At 41.0% G+C, this 20,354-nt stretch overlaps 1 protein-coding gene and 3 long non-coding RNA genes across 11 annotated transcripts; 3 read left to right on the top strand and 1 right to left on the bottom strand.

The window, feature by feature from the left end:
- Positions 1–1,321: 1,321 nt before the first annotated feature.
- Positions 1,322–20,280, bottom strand: nek10 (NIMA related kinase 10). 8 transcript variants are annotated; one of them, XM_020710465.2, is made up of 34 exons: positions 19,834–20,280; positions 19,576–19,678; positions 19,420–19,480; positions 19,172–19,299; positions 16,275–16,370; positions 16,109–16,193; positions 15,982–16,023; positions 15,820–15,898; positions 15,674–15,741; positions 12,911–12,990; positions 12,753–12,839; positions 12,444–12,668; positions 11,437–11,525; positions 10,902–10,963; positions 10,774–10,842; positions 10,628–10,692; positions 10,392–10,494; positions 10,164–10,292; positions 9,955–10,092; positions 9,834–9,879; positions 9,640–9,761; positions 9,046–9,148; positions 8,872–8,947; positions 7,403–7,532; positions 7,241–7,311; positions 7,010–7,178; positions 6,808–6,895; positions 5,041–5,086; positions 4,898–4,926; positions 4,729–4,829; positions 4,511–4,621; positions 2,129–2,234; positions 2,001–2,044; positions 1,322–1,892 (listed from the first exon to the last, which is right to left on the bottom strand). In XM_020710465.2, exons 2-34 carry the CDS (start codon positions 19,644–19,646, stop codon positions 1,812–1,814), a joined length of 3,000 nt encoding a protein of 999 aa, XP_020566124.1. In that variant the 5' UTR covers positions 19,647–19,678; positions 19,834–20,280; the 3' UTR covers positions 1,322–1,811. The 8 variants fall into 8 exon arrangements, 7 of the variants coding, with proteins under 7 accessions (XP_020566124.1, XP_020566120.1, XP_020566122.1 ...); XM_020710461.2 differs by having other exon boundaries at positions 12,444–12,839; XM_020710463.2 differs by having other exon boundaries at positions 10,628–10,842.
- LOC110016717 lies at positions 3,239–7,390 on the top strand. Its single transcript, XR_002292051.2, has 4 exons — positions 3,239–3,797; positions 6,771–6,910; positions 7,071–7,197; positions 7,290–7,390. It is a non-coding gene; the product is annotated as an uncharacterized LOC110016717 (long non-coding RNA).
- On the top strand, positions 8,937–11,387 carry LOC111948944. The gene is made up of 3 exons (XR_002874923.1): positions 8,937–9,050; positions 10,753–10,805; positions 10,884–11,387. It is a non-coding gene; the product is annotated as an uncharacterized LOC111948944 (long non-coding RNA).
- Positions 12,835–16,429, top strand: LOC110016716. The gene is made up of 2 exons (XR_002292050.2): positions 12,835–13,046; positions 15,822–16,429. It is a non-coding gene; the product is annotated as an uncharacterized LOC110016716 (long non-coding RNA).
- Positions 20,281–20,354: the final 74 nt, after the last annotated feature.

Here is a 20,354-nt window from a genome sequence, read left to right as displayed (position 1 = left end):
AGTAATGTATGACCTTTCATATATTCTCAATGCAGCGGCTTATACTGCCATCTGCCCTGTTAAGGAATTGCATACATCAGGGGTGGATTTACCGGTAAATTGGAAAATGTACTTTTTGTTTCACTGCTGAACTGAGTTAGGTTTGATAACATCTTGACTACAGTCAGTAGGTTAATAGAAACCATTACAATAATGAAGATATATAGTTTTTCTTTCCATTTGCATCTAAACCTGCCTTGTTTTTCCACTACTTTTTTCAAATGGACATTTATATTTTTTCCTCCTGCCTTTTATGGCTTTCTGTGTTCTTTTCTTTCTGTGAACTTTTTTCTGGAAGTGCAAATGTTTACATTAGGTAACTTAATCTTGCAATGTGTCTTTTTGTTTCAGAGATCTTCTGAGGAAGGACCCTTTTGAAGCAGCAGGGGTACAAGGAGGAGGCAGGATTGCATCCAAAGCTGTTTGAGGGGTATTGAGGGTGGGGATGTGCAGACAATGCCCCTTGTTATCAGTCACCTCATCAGTAGAGATGAAAAAATAGAGGGAGACCCCATCACTACTGACCCTCAACCATTGACTGCATATGAGAACTGGACTGTGGGACTCCTGGCGTTCCAAACAGGAAGTGCCCGCTGGCTCCAGTTAGTCTCTAATAGTCATATCCAGAGCAGGACTGTGCAATACAATCTGAACTTGGACAGATTCATATTGTTAGTAAGTTTTTGGACACAACAGGTGTATATTTGTATAAACCTCCTCTGCATTTGTATCTAAGCTTTATATTCATACATTTTTAAGCTACTTTTGTTCTAAAATCTCCTTATTTTTCAGTTCTGGAATGAACGGAAGGAAGAAGAAAAAAGAGGAATAGGTACAGAGAACACAAACATTTAAAGTGGATTCAAAATGTCATTAAGTGTCATAAACAACTTCATCCTCAACCACTTACGGTACATATCCACTCACGTTTATGCAGAACCATGCACAACTGTACACACGACATATACGAGCTAACACACACAAATGTGTCAATGTTTCTTACATCAGGCATGTCTGCACACGTAGACATGCCTGATGTCCATGTTTGACATCCATGTTTGTGAAGAGGTGAGCATGCAGGTGTGATCAGGTGAGAGTGTTTACAAGAATGCACCATAATGTTAGTGAATGGAGAAGGTGTGAATCTCAGACTCCCCTGTGTACAGGCAGCCAGGTTCCCTTGGACGTCCCATGGAGAAGAGCCTTCTCATCCCGGACAAACCCCCAAAGACCCAAAGTGAATCTAAGGCAAGTTCCCTCATTTAAGGAAGACCAGCTGGGGGAGATTTTTATTTTATTTTATTTCTAAACAGGATTTTTTAACAAGAATCAGAATAATGTTAAATAATTACATATCCTGTAAGTTCTTATTTACAAAGGAATAAAAACAGTTTGAAGTATTTCAGAATAACAGTTCTTTTAAGAATGAAGATGGAAGCAAAACATGTTTAAAGTTGCAAAAAACAACAAAACTGCTTCAAATTTAACCTTCATTGTTTGCATGCAGCCCCCTTAGAGGAATCATGTGACATTTATAGTAAAAGTCCCTCATTGATGCAAAATGACAGTTGGGTTTCATCAAACATTTCACAGTTTCTGTTCAATGTATGTGATTCATAAAGCAGAATGTGGTTAAAATGAAATGATTCAGAACAGCTGTGAAGCAGAGCAGACAAATCTTTCATCATTACTGTTTATATAATAAGATATTGAGCCTAACAGTGTCTCATAGTTAGACTACAAACATATGTAAAGTCTGTCTTTTACTTGTGTTACCATGTCACATGTGCAGGCCAGCTGTTTTGTGTTGTTTTGTAGTAGTTGTTCTGCTCCAAAAGTTTCTCAATAATTCCCTAAAAAAAGGAGTTTTGGATCAGAATTTTTTTTCTGGCAGAGAAAATGCTCGGAGAAACTCAAGAGTTATTCACATTTTAATAAACCCAAATTCCCCCAAAACTGACCTGCATCTGCTGATACGTGACTCCATCTGTGGCATACCCGTCCACTGTGACAACAAAACAGGACTTTATGTCAAAAAGGACATTTCAGTAATAACCGTAACATTTTTAATAGTTCGCTCAACAAATACCTGTGCAGTCGGTGGTGTCAGGGTCTCTTGTAGGGGGGTGCAGCATGGACCACCAGTCTGAAGTGGCTCCACTGACCTCTATTAGCTCTGGGGAGGCCTGGACGAGCTGAAAACATGTAACTGTTAATCCCCAAGGTCAGAACTTTAAACTAAGCCTTGAATTGATTATCTTAGATCAAGGCTGTGTCACACAGCCTCCAAGAACATTTTGCGCATATTGCACAAATGAAAATTAGCCGTAGGTGAATATACGTGGAAAAAGTGAGTAAAATTGTGTTCTTTACGTTAAACTTTCACAGATGAATCATGAATGAACCGCGTTAAAACCACGGAACACGAAGCGTGCGTGATTAAATCATTAGTGATTCGTGGGTCAATTATGTAATTTAATCGGGACATGTGCCGTAAAAATGCGGCTAAAGTGCGTAATTCTCAAGTGAGCAAAAATTTTGAACAGCTCAAAACCGAATTCACGTAAAGACCTGTCGGCTGAAACCACTCGACAGACATCTGCGCACATCGACTAATGAAAGAATGAAAGAAACACTTGTGAATAACATTTATCACAGCTGTGTGACACGGCCTTTATAATCCTCAACGTTGTGGATGCAATCCAAGAGAAATCAGTGTCTCTGATTCTGGCTTAAATATACTTGTTTTATTTTCAGGAAAACCGCCAAACTTCAGCTTTGAAGAAACTTCTAGTAAAAAATGAAAAACAAACAAACAATGAAAATAAAAAGCAGAAAAATATTGGATCTTTTGGCATTTTTTGGAGCTTAACTCCTTCTACATTCTTTCAGCTATTTTAACCATTCAACCATTCAACTACTAAAATGTTCAGCTCAAATCCTTGAACTTTTCAAGATATTCCAGGATTTCCAGGATTTATGGCTCCATTGAAATACATGGGGAATCCTTGGTGCAGAAGCTCGCCGCTTCGAGACCTGGTGCTGGCATTTTCATTCATTCATTCATCTTCTGCCGTTTTATCCCTTTGGGGGTCACAGGGCTGCCGGAGTCTATCCCGGCCCCAAATGGATGAAGACAGGGGACGCCCTGGACAGGTCGCCAGTCTGTCAGAGGGCGACAATCACACACCCATTCACACTCACTCCTAGGGACAATTTAGAGTTGCCAATTCACCTACGAGCTGGCATTTTCTCAAAAATGTATCTTTTTGGCTATTGTAATGTTTTCCCCTTATTTATGGTCAACTTTGATTATTTACTTATTTGTCTTTTTATTTTGCTAATCATTAATTACACTTTAAGTTTCATTTTCATTCAACAATTCAATTCTGCATTTTCTTCTGGAAACGCAGCTCCTTTTAGCTGGATTTGTAATCTATTAGTTGAGGATTTTAGTCGTATGACTAAAAAAATTGAGCATTTATAAAGATACTTTTTCAGTGAATTTTTTTTTTTCTTGAGCAGCAGTATGTTCCAATGTTTTATTCTAGTTCCTAGCATTCTTCTCTTTTCATCACTAGATGTCACCTTTGAGAGAATGAACCCTAATTTGATCCCTTTAAGATTCATAAGTGGTTCTTTGTTTTATTTTCACATCCCTACATGAAGGCAAGAGAGAATCCGACAATCAAGAGGACGCTGTGGCTCCTGAAGATCTGCAAGCCGCAGGAAAAGAACTGGCGCTGCAGCCTAGACAGGTGAATATTTTCCTCCAGTTTGTTTGAAATAAAAAATTAAAAAATAAGGAGCTGCATATCTGTCTCCTATTAAAATGTAACTTCTCCATCAAAAAACCAAGAGAAATGTTTGACAGTTTTGTAAACAAAAAAACTCCGAAAACTATTTTTATTCTTTGTTTTTTTTAAATACCGGTAATGTTTTCAGTTTCTAAAGAGAAATGAAATGAAATCATGAGGATAAAGTTCTCCATGAACTGCTTTGACTCAGTAGGAAAGGAATTTTTCTGTGAAAGAACGATTCTCTTCATGAGATTAAAAAAGGCCTGACATGGAGGAGCACAGCGTGAAGCACTTTAGATTCATGTCGTGGTGAAATGTTCTTGAACCCTTTGAGGTGTCAGTCAAATGTAAAGTGCATATTTATTCAAACCTATCATTATTATTGTTGTTGTGGTTATAAAAGAGCCACAAAAAGTTATGTGTTAATTATCTTTGAAGTAACTTTGTATTTTTATAAATAAACAATACTTCCAAAACTTTATTTAAAAAAAATGGAGAGCAAAACTCTTATTAGTCCGTAAATATTTTTTCTTCTTAGTTTTGGCCAGAAAAATTGTTCGGTATTTTATAGATTCCAGCGTGTTCTTAGCTAGACACTTATTTTCCCATGGTGCACCTGTCAAAGTATGACTGGGATAAACAAGGGGCCAGGTAAATAGAAAAAGCAGAACCTTGCTGAGCTCCACCTTCAGGTTGTAGGGGTCGCTGCCGAGTTGGAAGAGGGATTTTTTGAACTTCTCAACGAGGCGCCTTTCGATGTCTGCAGACGGGGACGGCGGGAGCTGCGAATGGAGCAGACACTGTTTCACAAACATCGGCCTGCATCCACAACATCACAAACATTTCTCTAGTTTGACTGCAAAGCCTTTGATCGTAACAACAAATCTACTTGAGTGATGAAGATGACTTTGTGCAGCTGCACCAGGAGCTTCTGGATGGGGTCGTGAATCTGCCGTAGCATCTTCTGGGACACGCAGATTCCTGCAGATGCTGACATCATAAAAAAAGACATTTTATGGGAGGGGTTTCTGTATTTTCTGCAGATTTGGGTGCAGTACCTGGTCTTGGTTTTGCACAAGAATCCATCCTGTAAAATGACAAAATAAACAGATCATCAGCTCAACCTCTGCTCCTAGGAGAGAATTTCAAAGTAAAACTGCACATAAAACAGTCCCAAAAGCTCAAAAAGACGTTCACTTACGTCGCCACATTCTCGTCAGGTCGGACACAAGAACTGGACTCAACATCTTTAAAAAGAAAACAAATCCAACCAGTAAATACAAGATAAAGGATACATGAGTGACAGCGACAAACAACAAACCTGGATGTTTCTTTGTTTACTTTAAAAACATGTCAAAGATAACTTTTCCTTAGTAAGCAGAGCTTTTGAAGGCAAAGGGCAGTCTAGAAAAAGTTCAACGATGAAAAAAAAAAGGCTAAGAATAACTCAAAACTTAAAAAAACGGAACTCTGAGCAAGTCAAAATGGTAAAAAAGCTCAATTACCTGCTGAATGTTAAGCTGAACAGTATAGACAGGATGACGACTAATGCCATCAATGAACGATAGAAAAGCTAAACCAGGTACAGAGGCCAATGAATATGGAACAGAACCAGGAAAAACTACTTTAGAGCTGTGTCTGAATTCCTTCACTACTCCCCAGTGGCGGTTCTACACTAACTTATCTCTGGGCCCTGCATCATTTTTAGCAATATTTTCTTGGTTTGTGACGTCCTGTGTGAGTCTTTGTGAAACATATCAGAGGGATTGGATCGGAAAAACACTTATTGCAAATACTATTTTTAGGTCTTATAAAACATTACAAACTAAATCATAGAACTCATCAGTGGGATTAATCCAAAAATATTTTGCATTTCCCTAATTTTGTGCAACACCAACAGTAGAAATCCTCCCCAAACCCTCCCCTTCCCTCTGACACACGCGACTCCGTCTCTATGACGGGAGGCGCAGCTGCGGCCCAGAGTTGATTGTTAGAGTGAAAAAGACTCCCAATCACCTGTGAGTGTGATTCACCCAGCCACCGATGAGTTTCGCCCCCCTCTCCAATTTTTAGATTTCCAAAGACTACCGCGAAGAGGTGTGGGCGCAAGTGTCTAGCAGCAGAGGGCGGTGGTCACGTGCGCGTTGGGTCTGCTGTGTCGGAGCGGAGAATTGTGAAAAATAATCCCCATTGCCTGCTCTGGTCGAAATTGGGTTTTATGTTTTTAATAAAAAACAACTAAGAAATGCAATTTTGAGCTTAATTTTCTTAATATATCTCCTCCATCATCAGAAAAATTGAGTTACCAGCACTCAATTCTGACCCTTGACCTCTGATTTGAGTGAGGACTTCTGAGTTTATGTCTTTTAATGCAATCAATAAGCATTTAATCTTTGTTATTTGATACTATTAAGACTCATAGATTTGATACTTTGTCTGAACTTGGACTGGTAAAGTATAAATAAATCGTTTTATAATTTCTCATAACTAATATTTTGATGTTAAATTATCCTAAATTTGATATGTCTTTTTTTGACTATATAACTGCTGATCATATTGTTTTGTGCATTATTTAAGTTTTGATTGCTTGAAATAAACCATCTTAAATCAAATAAAAAAATTACAAGTTACAAATAAATATGCAAAAAGTAGGTGAAATAGTGGAAAAAAAATCGTTTTGGGAGTGGGATTGATGAAGTTTTCTTCCTCCTACTCCTTTATTATTAAGTGTTTAAGTACACATGTATTTATTTCTATAATTCTATAGAAATAGATATATAATTCTTTCGTTTGTCTTCTTTAGTATTTTTTTGCTTTGATTGCTTGAAATAAATAATTTCAGTTAAAAAAATCGAACATTTCTTGTCAGCTGCTGCAGTTTTAAGTGAAGTGAACAGATTTTCACATCAACCTGCAATTTTGGCTTCACAGGCTTTTGGTAAATTCCTCTGCTTCTGGAAACCGTTACCTGGATTTATTTCCCGCTCGCCGTGAACGGAGCTGCAAGTTACAGACGAGCTGGGAGTCAGAAGATCTGCTCTCACTGGAGGGTTTTCCTTAAAAAATAAAAAGTAAAAGAAAAACATTACATATAACAGCTTTTCAGTTCAGCTTTGTGTTTCTACATGCAGTTATACCTGACGTAAGTAACAGCAAACTGTCTCACTTGCCTGCTTTCCCATGAAACACTTCTGTGCTCGTTTCCTGTCTCGCTCGGCTCGCCGTTCTAAGGCATTGTGGGAAGTGTAGAGTCCATCCATGAGCCTCATCATCACGTCTGAGATCCTGGAGCTAACCGCTACAACATCCGGTCGCCGCTCCGCATCTGGGGCCAAACACCTGCACAGCTATTTGTCAGGTAAGAGAGTCAGAGGGACGAGCGGCCCAAATTCAAGCCTCACCATCGGATCATTTGAGGGACTCTCTCTGAAAAGGCTCCTTCCTCCACAGGCTCATACTCGGCCTCCACGATCTATCAGCACAAAAAAGGAGGAAAATTTATCATGGGATTGATGGTGTTTACAGTCAAGGGAAACCTGGAGGCTTTGGTGTGTTTCTGTCACCTTGCTGGCCAGAGAGAGCATGTTGCTGCTGTAGAACGGAGGCTTCAGAGTGGCCATTTGGTAAAGGATGCAGCCCAAAGCCCAGATGTCGGCTTTCTCTCCGTACGGCTCATTTTTTACCACCTCTGGGCTGTTCACAGGCGTCATCATCATCAAACCACAAGTCAGTTGGAAAAAGCTAATAACATCCTCAAACAGACTCGCATTAATATACATGTATATAGATATTCATTTTGTATTTTCATATTTGAAAAATGTTGGCGTTAAAGAACTACGGTACCCTGCACAGGTCAAGCTTTTGTCACACACGTTTGACCTGTACGGGTGCTGCAGGTTTTTGGGTTGTCTGGGTGGAGCGTCATAGAGAGGCGTGGCTGTGTCTAAAGGGGAGCGCAGGTGTGTTTTGCAGTTCCCTTGAGGCTAGCATGGTCACCTCAAAGGACGTCATGAAAATGGAACGGACCATTGATCTTACACGGGGTAAGTGTATCGTGATGTAATCGGAGGATAATGGAAGTTGCACGCACTCATGATGTATGGTTGATGCTGTTGTCTGGTGCCCTTATGCCGCACTCTAGTCGTCAGTAAGGTGCACACACCGACTGCACACAAATGCTGCATGCATGGGTTGTGCACGTGATACACCTGTAGGATGTCCTCACAAATGCCATCGATTGTCTAATTTCCTCATTTTTAACAGTCAGGCCGCACGTAGTGAGCGCACTTATTACGCAAACAGCCTTGACGGGCTCCCCGTGCAATCTGCAGGATTTGGGAGGTTGAAAAATGGAAAATCCGTACGACACGCCTGCGCCTCACCTACTTCACCCTCACTCTCCCTTACATGTTGTATAGGTGTTCACTATGATTTGTCGCCCGCAGCATGCCCATAGAAAAATGTGCAGGAAGGTTTTCTCTCTACGGGTTTACTGAAGCAATCTATGGCCTTGTTATTTTTCGGGTTAGCAGTGGCTCAGGCGATTGAGTTGATTGTCAGTAGTTATGCTGATGATACTCTGCTTTAGTTTGGTATTAAAACTGGTAAATGCCGTATACTTATACAGCACTTTTCTACCTTCTTAATAGGCTCAAAGTGCTTGACAGTCCCAGTCCCATTCACTCACTGACCCATTCACCCATTCACACACTGATGGTGGCTATGCTGCCGAAGACTGGCGCCAACCAGGTTGTGCAGCTTTCCTCACAATGCTCCCTTACACTCCACACAAGGATGACCTAATTACAGTACCTAAAACGTTGCCTCTTATTCTAATATCAGATTGTTTTCCCTACTAAAAGAACAGAATTAGACTAAATTTCAACTTCAATTTTTAATGATTGAATCTGTTTTCATTGATGTGTCTTTAGATGTTTGCTGCCTGTTAAAACTGCAAGTAAATTGAATTTAACCTTTCACCGACGCACTTAAAAAAAAAAAAAACACCTAAATGTTGAGAAAATCTTCTCACCAGGAGTACACGATGGTGCCGACCACAGATGTTAATTTGCTGTTCTCCTGTTTCTGCTTGGCGAGACCAAAGTCAGCTTCAGGCGGAGAAAAGGCAGAAATTCCCATCTCAGCATAAGACCGAAATGTGATGTGAAGGAGGAGGAGATGTCAAAAAGGATAAACACAGACTCACTTATGGTAACTTTGTCTTTCTCCCCCAGCATGATGTTGTTTGGTGTTAGGTCACGGTGGACGATCCTCTTCTCTTTATGCAAGTACCGCAAAGCCAGGCATATCTAAAACATTCAAGATGCAGATAATACAGCTGTGCCTATGACTTTACATACCCTGGAAGAAATTATGATTTCTTGGTCAGTTTTCACTCGTGGTTAGTGGTTGGGTGAAGTCAAAAAATTCTCTTTACCCTTTTAAAATCATAATAGACACCCCTCAAATGAGGTTTCAGTCACTAGCCCCCTAGTGGCAGCACAATGTACAGACAGCTATTTTATTATTCAAACAGGTTTCAGTTTGGAAGTCAGGAGGTTGGCCACACATCACTCGTCTGAGTAAAATGGTTTGCTGTCTTATCTTTGTCAAAGATCTAGGCTTGTGGGTTAACCTGTTTATTTTTTAAACCTGCAGCTTTCATTTTCGTCTTGTTGTTCTGAAATGCCTCTCATTTGAGAGCCTTTGGTGTTATTTAGTGTTTATTTAGATTTAGTCAGGGATCCAGCCGCCTCCCGGCGCCCTGGCTTTGCATCGTGGTGACATCAGGGGACTTTACCTGAATGAACACATTCCAGATTCTGTCCTCGGTGAACTGCAGCTGCTTCTCCTTCAGAGAGGTGAAGTGCTCAGCCAGAGAGGTTCCCTCGATCAGCTCCATCACAATGTAGAGCTTATCACCTGAAACAGAGGAGAGAGGGCTGCAGCTTTTTCTGCTCCTTCACCAGGAGTTAGTGTGGAGGAACTACACACCTTCTAAAAACGTTTTGTAATATTTGACAATGTTTGGGTGCATCATCTGGAGAGGAGACAGAACCAGCATTACTTTATTGTAAAAAGTAAAGTTTTTATTAAGAATAGAAAGACTCAGTGCCTGTTCTTTGATGATGGTGAGCTCAGAGATGATCTTCTCCACGTTACTGTCTCTAGACCTCTTGTCTTTACCAAACGCCGGGTTGTGCAGATTCACCTCCTTCAAAGCCAGGAGGTTCTGGCCGCTCTGCTTTTGGACCTAACATCAAAATAAATGTTACTGAAGCTAACGAAAGAAATCAATGGCAGTATAAACAGAGGTTTCTGCACCTTAAAGACACTCCCAAAGGCCCCAGTGCCCAGATGGTCCAGAATGGAGTAACCACTGATGACTTTGACGGGAGGCCGGCTCTGATCCACAGACCTGATGCCCTCTCTCAGACCCTCCAGCTTCTCCTCCTGCATCAAAGTCTTAGCGGTTCATTTCGGCGAGTCCAAAAACGCAGCAGTTTCAAGGCGAAGCCAACCAAACAAACATATTTGCAGCTGTTCTCTCACAGTGTAAAGCGAAACCACAGTTTGCAGCTCCTCGTAGGCCGCGAGGTCCCGCACGTAATGTCCAACATCAATAAACATCTCAAAGAGGTCTGTGGGAAAGAGCCTGAAAACGATGGATGATAATGAGGTCTGCGTCTATGCCAAACATTCAAAATAAGCCAGTTTCAGAGCATTTATGCAAAGACAGCCCCCTCCCTATTTGCTCTGGGAGGGGGTTGTGCTAAAGTTTTCATCACCTTTTAAAGAGAGGTCTGTTTCTTTCCATGCTGAACAGAAAGCGAAGAGTCCGGAAAGCGTAGCACTGCCAAACAGAAAAGCAGCATCGTAGTTTCTGGCTGTTGTTGTTTTTCTTTTTCTTTAGGCTTATTTTTGTATCAAGCACCTGAGAAGCAGCCGTAGCTCCGCCCTCCTCTGGTAAAATCAACTTTGCAATGACGTACACGCCATTCTCCTGTGAAAAGAAAAGTCACTGACGCTGTGTTTTGTCACCAGACGAGGAAGAGCATTTACCTGAAGGATGTGCAGAGCGGAGGAGTCATCCAGACTCATCTCGGTCAGAGCTGTGCAGCAGGCTGGAAAAGGGCGTAGATGTTCAGTAAATGACCGCAGACGTCCGAAAGGTCATGCTGGCCGTGCCATCGAACAGGTGGGTTCGCTCATCATGTTGGCGTTTACTGCAGGAGGCTGACAACCACTTCCCTTAAAACTGTTAAAAGTCCAACTGCTTTGCTTCAGGAAGGCTGTGTTTACTCTTTCAGGTGCTGATAAGACTCCCCTGTGGGAGGAATTATCATCAATGTCCGGTAACAACAACAAAACATTCGCTTCCAGTTTTCACCCTTTTGCCAACGATTTAAGCGGAAGAAAGCGGAGAAGCAACCGCCGTTAACAAACGGGTCCATCTAAAAGGACAAAACGCAGACGAAAAGCAGACCAATGTTGTCTGTGCTGTTCTAAATGACTGAGAATCCTCACAGACAACCCAAGAAACACGGAATACAGTCATGAACCTGATCCAAAATGTGCAGACAGAGTGATGTCTGACCTGACTTCAGGGCGGTGTTGTTGTCCAACTCCTCAGGAGGCCTCGGCTCCTCTTTGATGCTGCGGCGGTCAGAAATGTGCGACCTGTCACTGAGACAGTCAGTTAGTCCGGGTATTGCAGCGTGAAAGACTCTGCTTTCAGGGCTTTATATTGACTAAGATTTCAAAGACACAACATTTACAGTATATATTTGATGATACTGCTCTGTCGTAGTGTTGCTAGGCAGCTGCACCCCCATGACATCAGTGGCTGCATTTATACTTTGATGCACCAAAACGCATAAAAAAACAAACTTTGTGGACGTGAGCTTTGGCTGTAAAGACCCACATAGCTGAATCTGTTAGTCTACAAGTGGATGCATCAGAATGGAGCTGTATTTTCTACGTCACAAGTAAGATCTTTTTTTTGCCTGCTCCTGATTCACAACAACTTAAATAGAGAAATGCTCAGAAATGCAATTTGAGTCATAATTTTCTTTACATATGTTCTCCATCATCAGAAAAATGCCTCAAGAACATGATAAAAACACCAAAAACACCTTTTTTTTTTTTTATCGGAGTGGGTCTTTAAATCTACTGATTTCCTTCCTCTTTAGTGATCTCAATCCAGAGACATAAAATGTAAAAAGGGAATTAAATATAAAAAACTGTTTATCCATGGATCCCTCAGCAAAAATGTCAGGAAATAATAAACGTTTTGACTCTAAAACATCTGGTTAGATCAGCGAGAAAGTGAAAATATATGATGCTGTCCCATGGAAATACAAAAGCTAACATAAACATCGGTTGCTATAAGGAAATTAGAATGTGTGGAGCTGCGGTGCTTTTATGAGGAACAGTAACATTTGGTCCTTCCAAGTTCCAAGTCTGGAGCAGAAGGTGAGAACTCGGCCCTAAATGAATACTTTCTAATGAACAGAAAGGTTTCTTCCAGTAGAAAAAGTGACAGCATGGGTGGGGTATTGCGGGAGTGAACGGTGGTTCTGTTAGTTTGGCTGCTTGAATGACCTGCTGAGCAGCCGCAGGAGCTGCTGCACTCCTCCCCAGCTCCGGATCTCCACCCTGGCTTCAGGATCTTCACAGAGCTGCACCAGGACCCAGGTAACGGCCCACAGCAGCTTCACGTGCGGACCGTGCAACAGGCTCAACAGCACCGGCACCCCCCCCAGCTCTATCACCTGGCTCCTCACCTGAGGCACCGGCGACAGGAGCCTCAGCAGCTCAGCGCTCATTCTGCAGGAAAAGTTTGTTTCAAATACTTTCAAAACCTCAGTTGGGGGCGTTTCCACCAACAATACAAAGAAAACAGCTCCTAACTTTTTTGACAGTAGGTCATGCTCCTGCAGGATCACAAGAAGAGTCTCCACTACCGGCAGCTCACCGATCTCCTTCCCGCATTCTGGGCTGCGAAACAAAATTCCTGCTCTGCAAAATAATAACATTGAATTTCTTCTGTAGCTGAATCCTTTACTTACCTCTGAGCCAGAGCCGTGAGGGCCAGCAGGGCTCCCTGCACCACACTGCTGTCTCTGGTGTAGAGGAGCTTCACCAAGCTCTGCAGAGCAGAAGAGGAACTTTATCTTCTAAAAACCACAATACGGTTCCAAAAAGGTAATGTGGAAAACGTGTCTGCGCAGAAAAATGTTTACACAAATAATTGTTTTTTAATTGAGCAGAAGTGAACTGTCTCACATTAGAAGACGAGAAAGCAGAAATGTATTTTAAAAATCCTATTTGGTACAAGTTGTTTAAGAAGGTCTGCTCTTGATGAGATAGTGGTGTAGCGGTCAGCGCCTCACAGCGAAAGGTCCTGGTTCAAATCCCAGCAGTTTCTGTGTAGAGTTTGTGCATTTGAGGGTTTTCTCCAGGGTCTCCGGCTTTCTCCCACAGTACAAAAACATGCTTCATAGGTTAATTGGTGACTAAACTCCCCTTAAAGATGTCCACGTGTGTGAGTGTGTGGCCTCCAATAGACGGGAAAGCTGTTGAAGGTGAACCCCACCTTCACCCAGCACTATCTGGGATAGGCTCCAGCAACCCGGTGACCCAACAGTGGGTTCAGAAGTTGGATGGATGGATTTTTGGAAGTAAAATCTTTGAACAATGTCATGAAAATGTGATTTAAACAAAAAAAACACACAATTTGGCTCATTTATTATATTTGATTCAAGCCTTTATGTTGGAAACTAACCTGGTAAAAATAAATGGAATATTTATCAGCAACTACAAGGTTTACTTGCTGAAAGGAGGCGTCAAATGTAGAATTACCAACTAAAGTACATGGATAAGTACACAAGAGAAAGAAAAGAAAAAAAAACTTTTAACCCATAAAGTCTTTTTCAATATAGGCTTTTACTAGCATAGCTCAGATTTTGGTAAATTGATCACGTTTGAGTTTCTTCCAGCCCTAAACTACAAATCTTATTTTTAGTGTGTGCATTACTCTACATCTGTTTGCTCCTGTGCAGATCCTGTGTGTCACAGTTCGCTGCACAGCAGGTTTCCACTGAATGATTTGAACAAATGACACCTTCAGAAGGATGAAAGGTTCATATTGAAGTCCTTTGATGCAACAAATAATGAGAGGGACTTGTGAGAACCGATGAGGCTTCAGGTTGTAGAGGTGAAGAGAGGATTTTAAGTACAGGGTCGGCTGTTTAGAACAACATATTGTGTGGAAAAAAGGGTGAAGACAAGCAGGCTGGAAAGCCTCTGTGAAGGACCTCAGTCATCTAAGTCCGGTTTTCACTGGATTCTGTTCTTCGGATAAACGTTTAGAGTCCAGTTTGAAGAATAGAATTGTGTGTGACATTTGACAAGAGTCTTGGGGGAAAAACAAGAGAAAAGATGTAAAAGAACAGGAGGAGACTGGACACAGCAGAAGGTGGCAGATATGAGGATGTCAAAGATCCCTTTAGGACAAACAAAGATGGAAGGATTATAAGGTTAAATGAAAAGATTGTAAAAAAAGAAGATGACAAATGAAAAACAAGGAAGTAGAGATTGTCACAAATGGCCTCTCTGGTTTGATTTTATTTCAACTCCTCCTGAAAGATAACTGTTTTCTGTTTTTAACAGAGACTATATGCTTTGGATTCAGGTGGAGTTTTACTTTTTTTACTTTATGACGGCGAAGGAATGAAAATCAACCAGATCAAAGAAAAACAAGTTCTTCCCGCTCTTATTTTGGCTGGCACTTAGGTACAGTTTGAACACAGAGCGTTCGTCCTCACACAGCGAAATCTGAGCTCCCATTTTATTGCTGGTTGATAGTAGTCCTGACGTACGGTGGCCCTGAAGTACAAATCACACCAACGAATCACTCAAGGCAAAAAAATATTAATGATCACAATGACTATTAAAAAAGCAAAAAAAAATTATATTTTAGAAATCAAACCGAATTCCAAGAAACCAAAATGTAGAAAAACATTGGAGAAAACAATTAAATGATAGGCAAAGGTAATATGAAACAAAATAAGAAAAAGGTATTACGGAACATTGCTGATTGGATGATGACATTTGATTTTCGAAGAGGAGGGGAATTCAGAAGGAGCTTTTGCCTGAACTGGGGTAAAAAGTTGATTGATCAGTCACTGAACTTTTGCAGTGGGCGTGGCCTGAAGATTAAAGAACTATATTTTGTCAAAAGACATCGCCATGCCTAAAGATCTCATGCCGAAAGGTGAATAAAGATCATCCTCTAATCAGCAATGTCCCATCATACAGACCTTTTTGGTTTCTTATTTAGTTTTACTTTTTTCAGCATTTCATTTTTGATTTCTGGAAATTACTTTTGTTTTCCAAAACATTTCCTTTTTTTGTTTGTTTCTTTTTTTTTCATTGTATTTTTTGAAAGATACTGTTTGGTTTCTGGGATTTCGTTTTGATTTCTAAAATAAAATGTTATGTGATTTATTGATGCGATTTGAGCTTTAGGGCCACCGTAGTTTGAGAGTGTTTACAGCACAACCATTAAGAATAGAATAATCTTTATTTGTCATTGCACACTTACAGTAACTTTAAGAAAGCAATCCCTTTTTCAAGTGCAGAAGGCAATATCAATAAAATATGAAATAAGTATAAAAACAAAGTGCTAATAAGATAAAGTTATATTTCTATTGACATTTTTGTTTAATTGTTGTGTTTTGGTGGAAACAGTCATCCCACCATCAGTTGAATGTTGCAGAAGAACGTTAAAAGGCTGTAAAAAAACCACACAGCATTGGCGTCTGACTCACCCTGTGAGCGCCGCTCTCGATCACCCAGAGCCTTTGATTCTCAGCGGCGGACAGCTTCTGGAAAATATCTGAACGACGATCCACAACATTTTGGTCTAATTATGACGGATCCAGTCTGGGTTATCCGACTTTTTCTGATTACTTACAGGTCATCGTGACAAGACTCTGAGATTCCAACCCCTGCTCACCACAAGACAAATACCGAGTAGCGACAGACTCCATATACTGAGGGAGGAAGAGGAGGATGAAGTTATATGAGGATTGGTGGGACCTCGTCAACCACAGGAATGAGATATGGAGGGATTTACCCTGGCAAGGAAATCGATGCCGTGGAGCTGATGAAGAGTGATCTAAAGAATATCCAATAAAATGTTATTGTTCCCATCAAACAAAAGTAGTTTAAAGTAAATATAAACATGCTTTAATTGTTTGTACCTGATAGTTTGGATCTCTGATCAACAGCCGCAAACAGACAATAACTCGAAAGATGGACTCAGGCGGCGCGCGATCAATCCACTCACTATTTCAGGATATAATATTATCCTAAGTATGTTTTTTGTCTGAGATTACACATAAATGTATACATGTGATGGGCGTTTACCTGCAGAGTCGATTCTTGATCAAAGTAGTAAGGATGCCAGAGAACAGTTTATCCAGAGGATGGTTGCTGAAGCACCTTTGGTCTTTGTATGTTATGCTAGAAAATCAAATATTTGTGAAAAATTATGCATAAATGCCACAACTTCTGTCTTCAGAGCAGCAGGTGTGTTTTCTAAAAGTAGATAGGGCAAAGAATTGATCAATCTACCATTTCTGAAAAGGTTGTCCTGATCTCAACCCTTCACGCCGTTAGTCACTAATTCACAACGGACCAATTACTCCAGGACTCTGCTTGTTTTAGGATCATTGTGAAAAGAAAAAAGAAGTGAAGAATATTTTTTATTGTTTGAAAATAAAGTCAGTCATTAAGAGGTTAAAGATGAAAAGCAACCCCACACCATCACACTACCACTACCGTGCTTGACAGTTGCTTTGATGTTCTTTCTCTGTGAGCTCTCTTTGTGCTTTTCCTTCATTTTAGTCGAGTTCTGTTAAGAGTTGTCCTCCTGTCACACGAGAATCAAGTTAAATATCCGCAGCTGTTTTCCTTTCTGTTAACTGTCACACAAGGGTCTGATTTTCACTTCTTCATTCTCAGGTCGTTGGCTTTGTCACCTTTGTGTTTCTCCTTTAGTACATGGGTTTTGACATGTTTAACCCTTTTGCTATCTTAGATGACCCCATCCTTACATTGATGTGTTCTCCCTACCATGACAAAGGTGGATAAAGGTGGAAAGATTTCATGTAATCCATGGACACCAGTGAAGATCACAAATCATTGAAGAAAAAAGGTTCAGCAAACTGTCTTGTGGGGTCTAGATGACCCAACTCCCAATGTTAAAGTGCCTTGGATAGCACAAGGGTTATGTGTATTTACGGAACCTTTGAGTTTCTGCCACAAACCTGACCTTGTCCTTATTGGACCATTCACCACCGGTTCCTGACAATTAGTCCAGAAACTCTCTGGATCAATCAGATCTTTCTCTTTTCTTGTTGCTCAGCAGAGTCTTTCTCCTTGAACTCTCCCATGTTTGTCCAAAAGTCTCTTTCTGACTGTTGGATCATGAACTCCGACCTGAACTGAGTCCAGTTAGGCCTGGCTGTCTTATAATGTTCTCCTGCTTCTGTAATGGTAAATGGCGTATACTTATACAGTATAGCGCTTTTCTACCTACAGGGACAAAGCGCTTTACAGTCACAGACCCATTCACCCAGGCACACACTGGTGGCCGCTCCACTGCCAAACACAGGCGCCCGCCTACCACCAGAGGCAAGGTGGGGTTTCACTGTCTTGCCCAAGGACACTTCGACTCATGAGTGCAAGGCGGGATTTGAACCTGCAATCTTACGATCATGGGTCGACAGCCCTACCGCTGCACCTCGGCCGCCCCATGATTATCTTCTGGATGAACGCTTATTTTTTTGGACTCATTTTGATCGGTCAGTCCTGGAAAGGTTCTTGTGGCACAGAATCAAGCAGTCAAAGGGTCGAAGGGTCTTTGGGCTGAACTCCACATTTCCCTTGGTGGTTAGGGTTAGGTCACAGGCACCCTTATGGGGTTGACCTGCACAGGTTCTGCAGGTTTTTGTGTTGTCCCATGGAGGCTCATATAGAGAGAACTGGCTGCATCTTAAGGGGAGCACAGATGTGTCTTGCAGTTTCCTTGAGGGTCGTACGGCCACCTCATGGGACATCATGAAAATGGAACTTACCATTGTCATGCGTGTGTTAAATGCATTATGAAGTCTTCGTAAAGATTATGAAAGTTGCTCGCACTTATGACGTACGCTTGATGCTATCGCACGGTGTTCTTACACCACACTCTAGCCCAGGGGTGGGCATTGAGGGTTGCATTCCTGCTTATTTTCAAACATACCATGCTCTTCCATGACCTAACTGGCTGGAGACACCTGACCCAGGTAATCAGCCATGAGCAGGGTACAGATATCTAGAAAACATGCAGACACATCAGTGCTTTTGAGCCTGGATCTGCCCACCCCTGTGCTAGTCATTAGCAAGGTGCACGCTCTGTCTCATTATTGACCTCAGACGAGTGTCGCACACATGGGGTGTGTACCTGATACATAAGTGTCCACACAAACTACACTCTCTGATTGTCTATTTTTCCTCATTTCTAACAGTCAGGCACACAAAGAGCACACATCACGCAAACAGCACTAACTGACTCCTAGCGCAGTCCAATGGATTACTACCCCTTTTGCCCGCAGCATAAGGGAAGGTATGACTGAGACTATAGCCGCCGTCACTGTGGAAATGTTTGTGTGTATGGGTGAATGTGACTGTCACCGTAAAGAGCGTTTTGGACTTTAATGAAGGTTAAAAAAAAAGTGCTGTATAATTATTCATCATTTTCCATTGAGGCTTTTTCTTCATTTATGGATGATGGCTCCTATACTGGAGTCTTTTCACACTGATATGGGCCTTTGTGATCCATATGATTTTTAGATGGCAGCACGACAAGATCTGTGTTCACCACTCAGCTGTTCCAATTATCCAAACAGCTTGTAATGAATAGATTTGTTGAGATAAAATGAATGGCAGTGACGAACTCTTAATTAAAACAATTAAAGCTATCCATTTGGTTTTTTTTTCAGTGTGTAGGGTTATCTTTGTGTGGCTTGATACAAGGTTTTAGTGGATGTAAACAACACAAAATAGTGAAGGTAGGAAAATGCATTTTTATATACCAGAGCAAGTTAACGTTTTTATTTTAGTCTGAAGTATTTTGTGCATTATGTTGAACAACATGTTTGATGAAGAATATTTCAAATTTGGACCTATTGTGAAATAAATTAAAGGAAATGTGTGTGTGTTTTTTTTTTAAATGAAGCAACTGTAGATTTCTCCACCTCTAAGAATCCTTTAGGTGGACACACCTGAATTTCTCCAGTTCGGCTGCTTCACTGCTGGTGTTGCTCTCAGTCCTGAGTTTACCGCTGTGTTTTGGAGAAGATCTGCTGGCTCTGCTGCTGCTGCCGCCTTCACCATGACTCAGGTCTACCACCTGCAACACAGAAAGTCCAAGTCTGCAACACACCGACTGCTAGGCGTGAAGAAATGAAGCCAGTGTGTAGGTTGTCAAATCGTCTAGACAGCCAACGTGGCGTCATGTGTTGCTCTTCACCTCCCGTCTGGAGCCGCTTTTTGCAAGCAGGGACTGGAGCTTCCTGAGGTCGCTCGACGCCCTAGAAAACAGGCTTATCAACTGCATCCCTTTAAAATATATTTGCATTGTGCAAGAGATGGTTATCAGATGTAAGGGCGAGCTCGCACACTTTACCTGCTGGGAGTTCCTGCAGGTTTGAGGGGGGTTTTGTTTCCTGGTCTCACCTTAGTGCCTAAATTGGACATTTTCAGAGTTCATTTGAGTTTCCATTGAGGGTCTGTAAAACAAAACAACACAAATTTCTAATGTTTATTTAAAAAGTTCATTGAGAAAAACAGCAGCAAAAAAAGTAGGGAAACATTTTAATGGAGCTCCAAAGAAGCTCTGAAGTATGTCAATGTGTTGCCAGAAGCAATAGATGTGAAGTCTTACCTTCTTTTTTTCCCATTTGTGGTCAAGAGTAAACTATCGTCTTTCAGGAATCCAAAGGTAAACGAGGTTTTCCTGCGCAATGCAGACGATTAGCAAATAAGAAGACGCAATCTTCATTTTTCATCCTTTCTTAACCAATCCTGGGAAGTAGTGTTGTGCTGTCTCTGTTGCTATAGTTACAATAAACGCCACTCAGCTGTCAGTGACCTTGCTTTGACTAAAAATGAATTAAACAGTGGTTAAATATATATTTAAAAAAACTTACAATAAATTAAAATAAATGTTAAAGAAACGAACAATTTGTGTTCACAATATGGGTAAACTGTAATTTATTCGTGGATTGGTAGATTAATATTGGGGTTAATTACATAAATATACGATTAAAAGTGTCTTTAAGCGTATTTTAAACTCCAAATTTACTAGACACGTCTATTTTATAGATATTTCTGAGAATCGTCTGACTTCAAATTATCGCGAGTACGAGCCGCCAATAAATTGCATTCTGACGTATCGCGAGACTA

Source organism: Oryzias latipes, chromosome 16 (genome assembly GCF_002234675.1).
Source record: "Oryzias latipes chromosome 16, ASM223467v1".
Lineage (NCBI taxonomy): Eukaryota > Metazoa > Chordata > Actinopteri > Beloniformes > Adrianichthyidae > Oryzias > Oryzias latipes.
This window is presented reverse-complemented; position numbering and strand designations above follow the sequence as displayed.

Bases quoted from the DNA above. Each gene is read 5' to 3' on its own strand.
- nek10 (XM_020710457.2), bottom strand. From the start codon at position 19,646: ATGTCCAATTTAGGCACTAAGGTGAGACCAGGAAACAAAACCCCCCTC. The intron at 10,964-11,436 runs GTCAGACATCAC...GCCCTTTTCCAG, and splicing joins CAACACCGCCCTGAAGTCAG to CCTGCTGCACAGCTCTGACC. The intron at 1,893-2,000 runs GTCAGTTTTGGG...TCCTTTTTTTAG, and splicing joins TCACGTATCAGCAGATGCAG to GGAATTATTGAGAAACTTTT.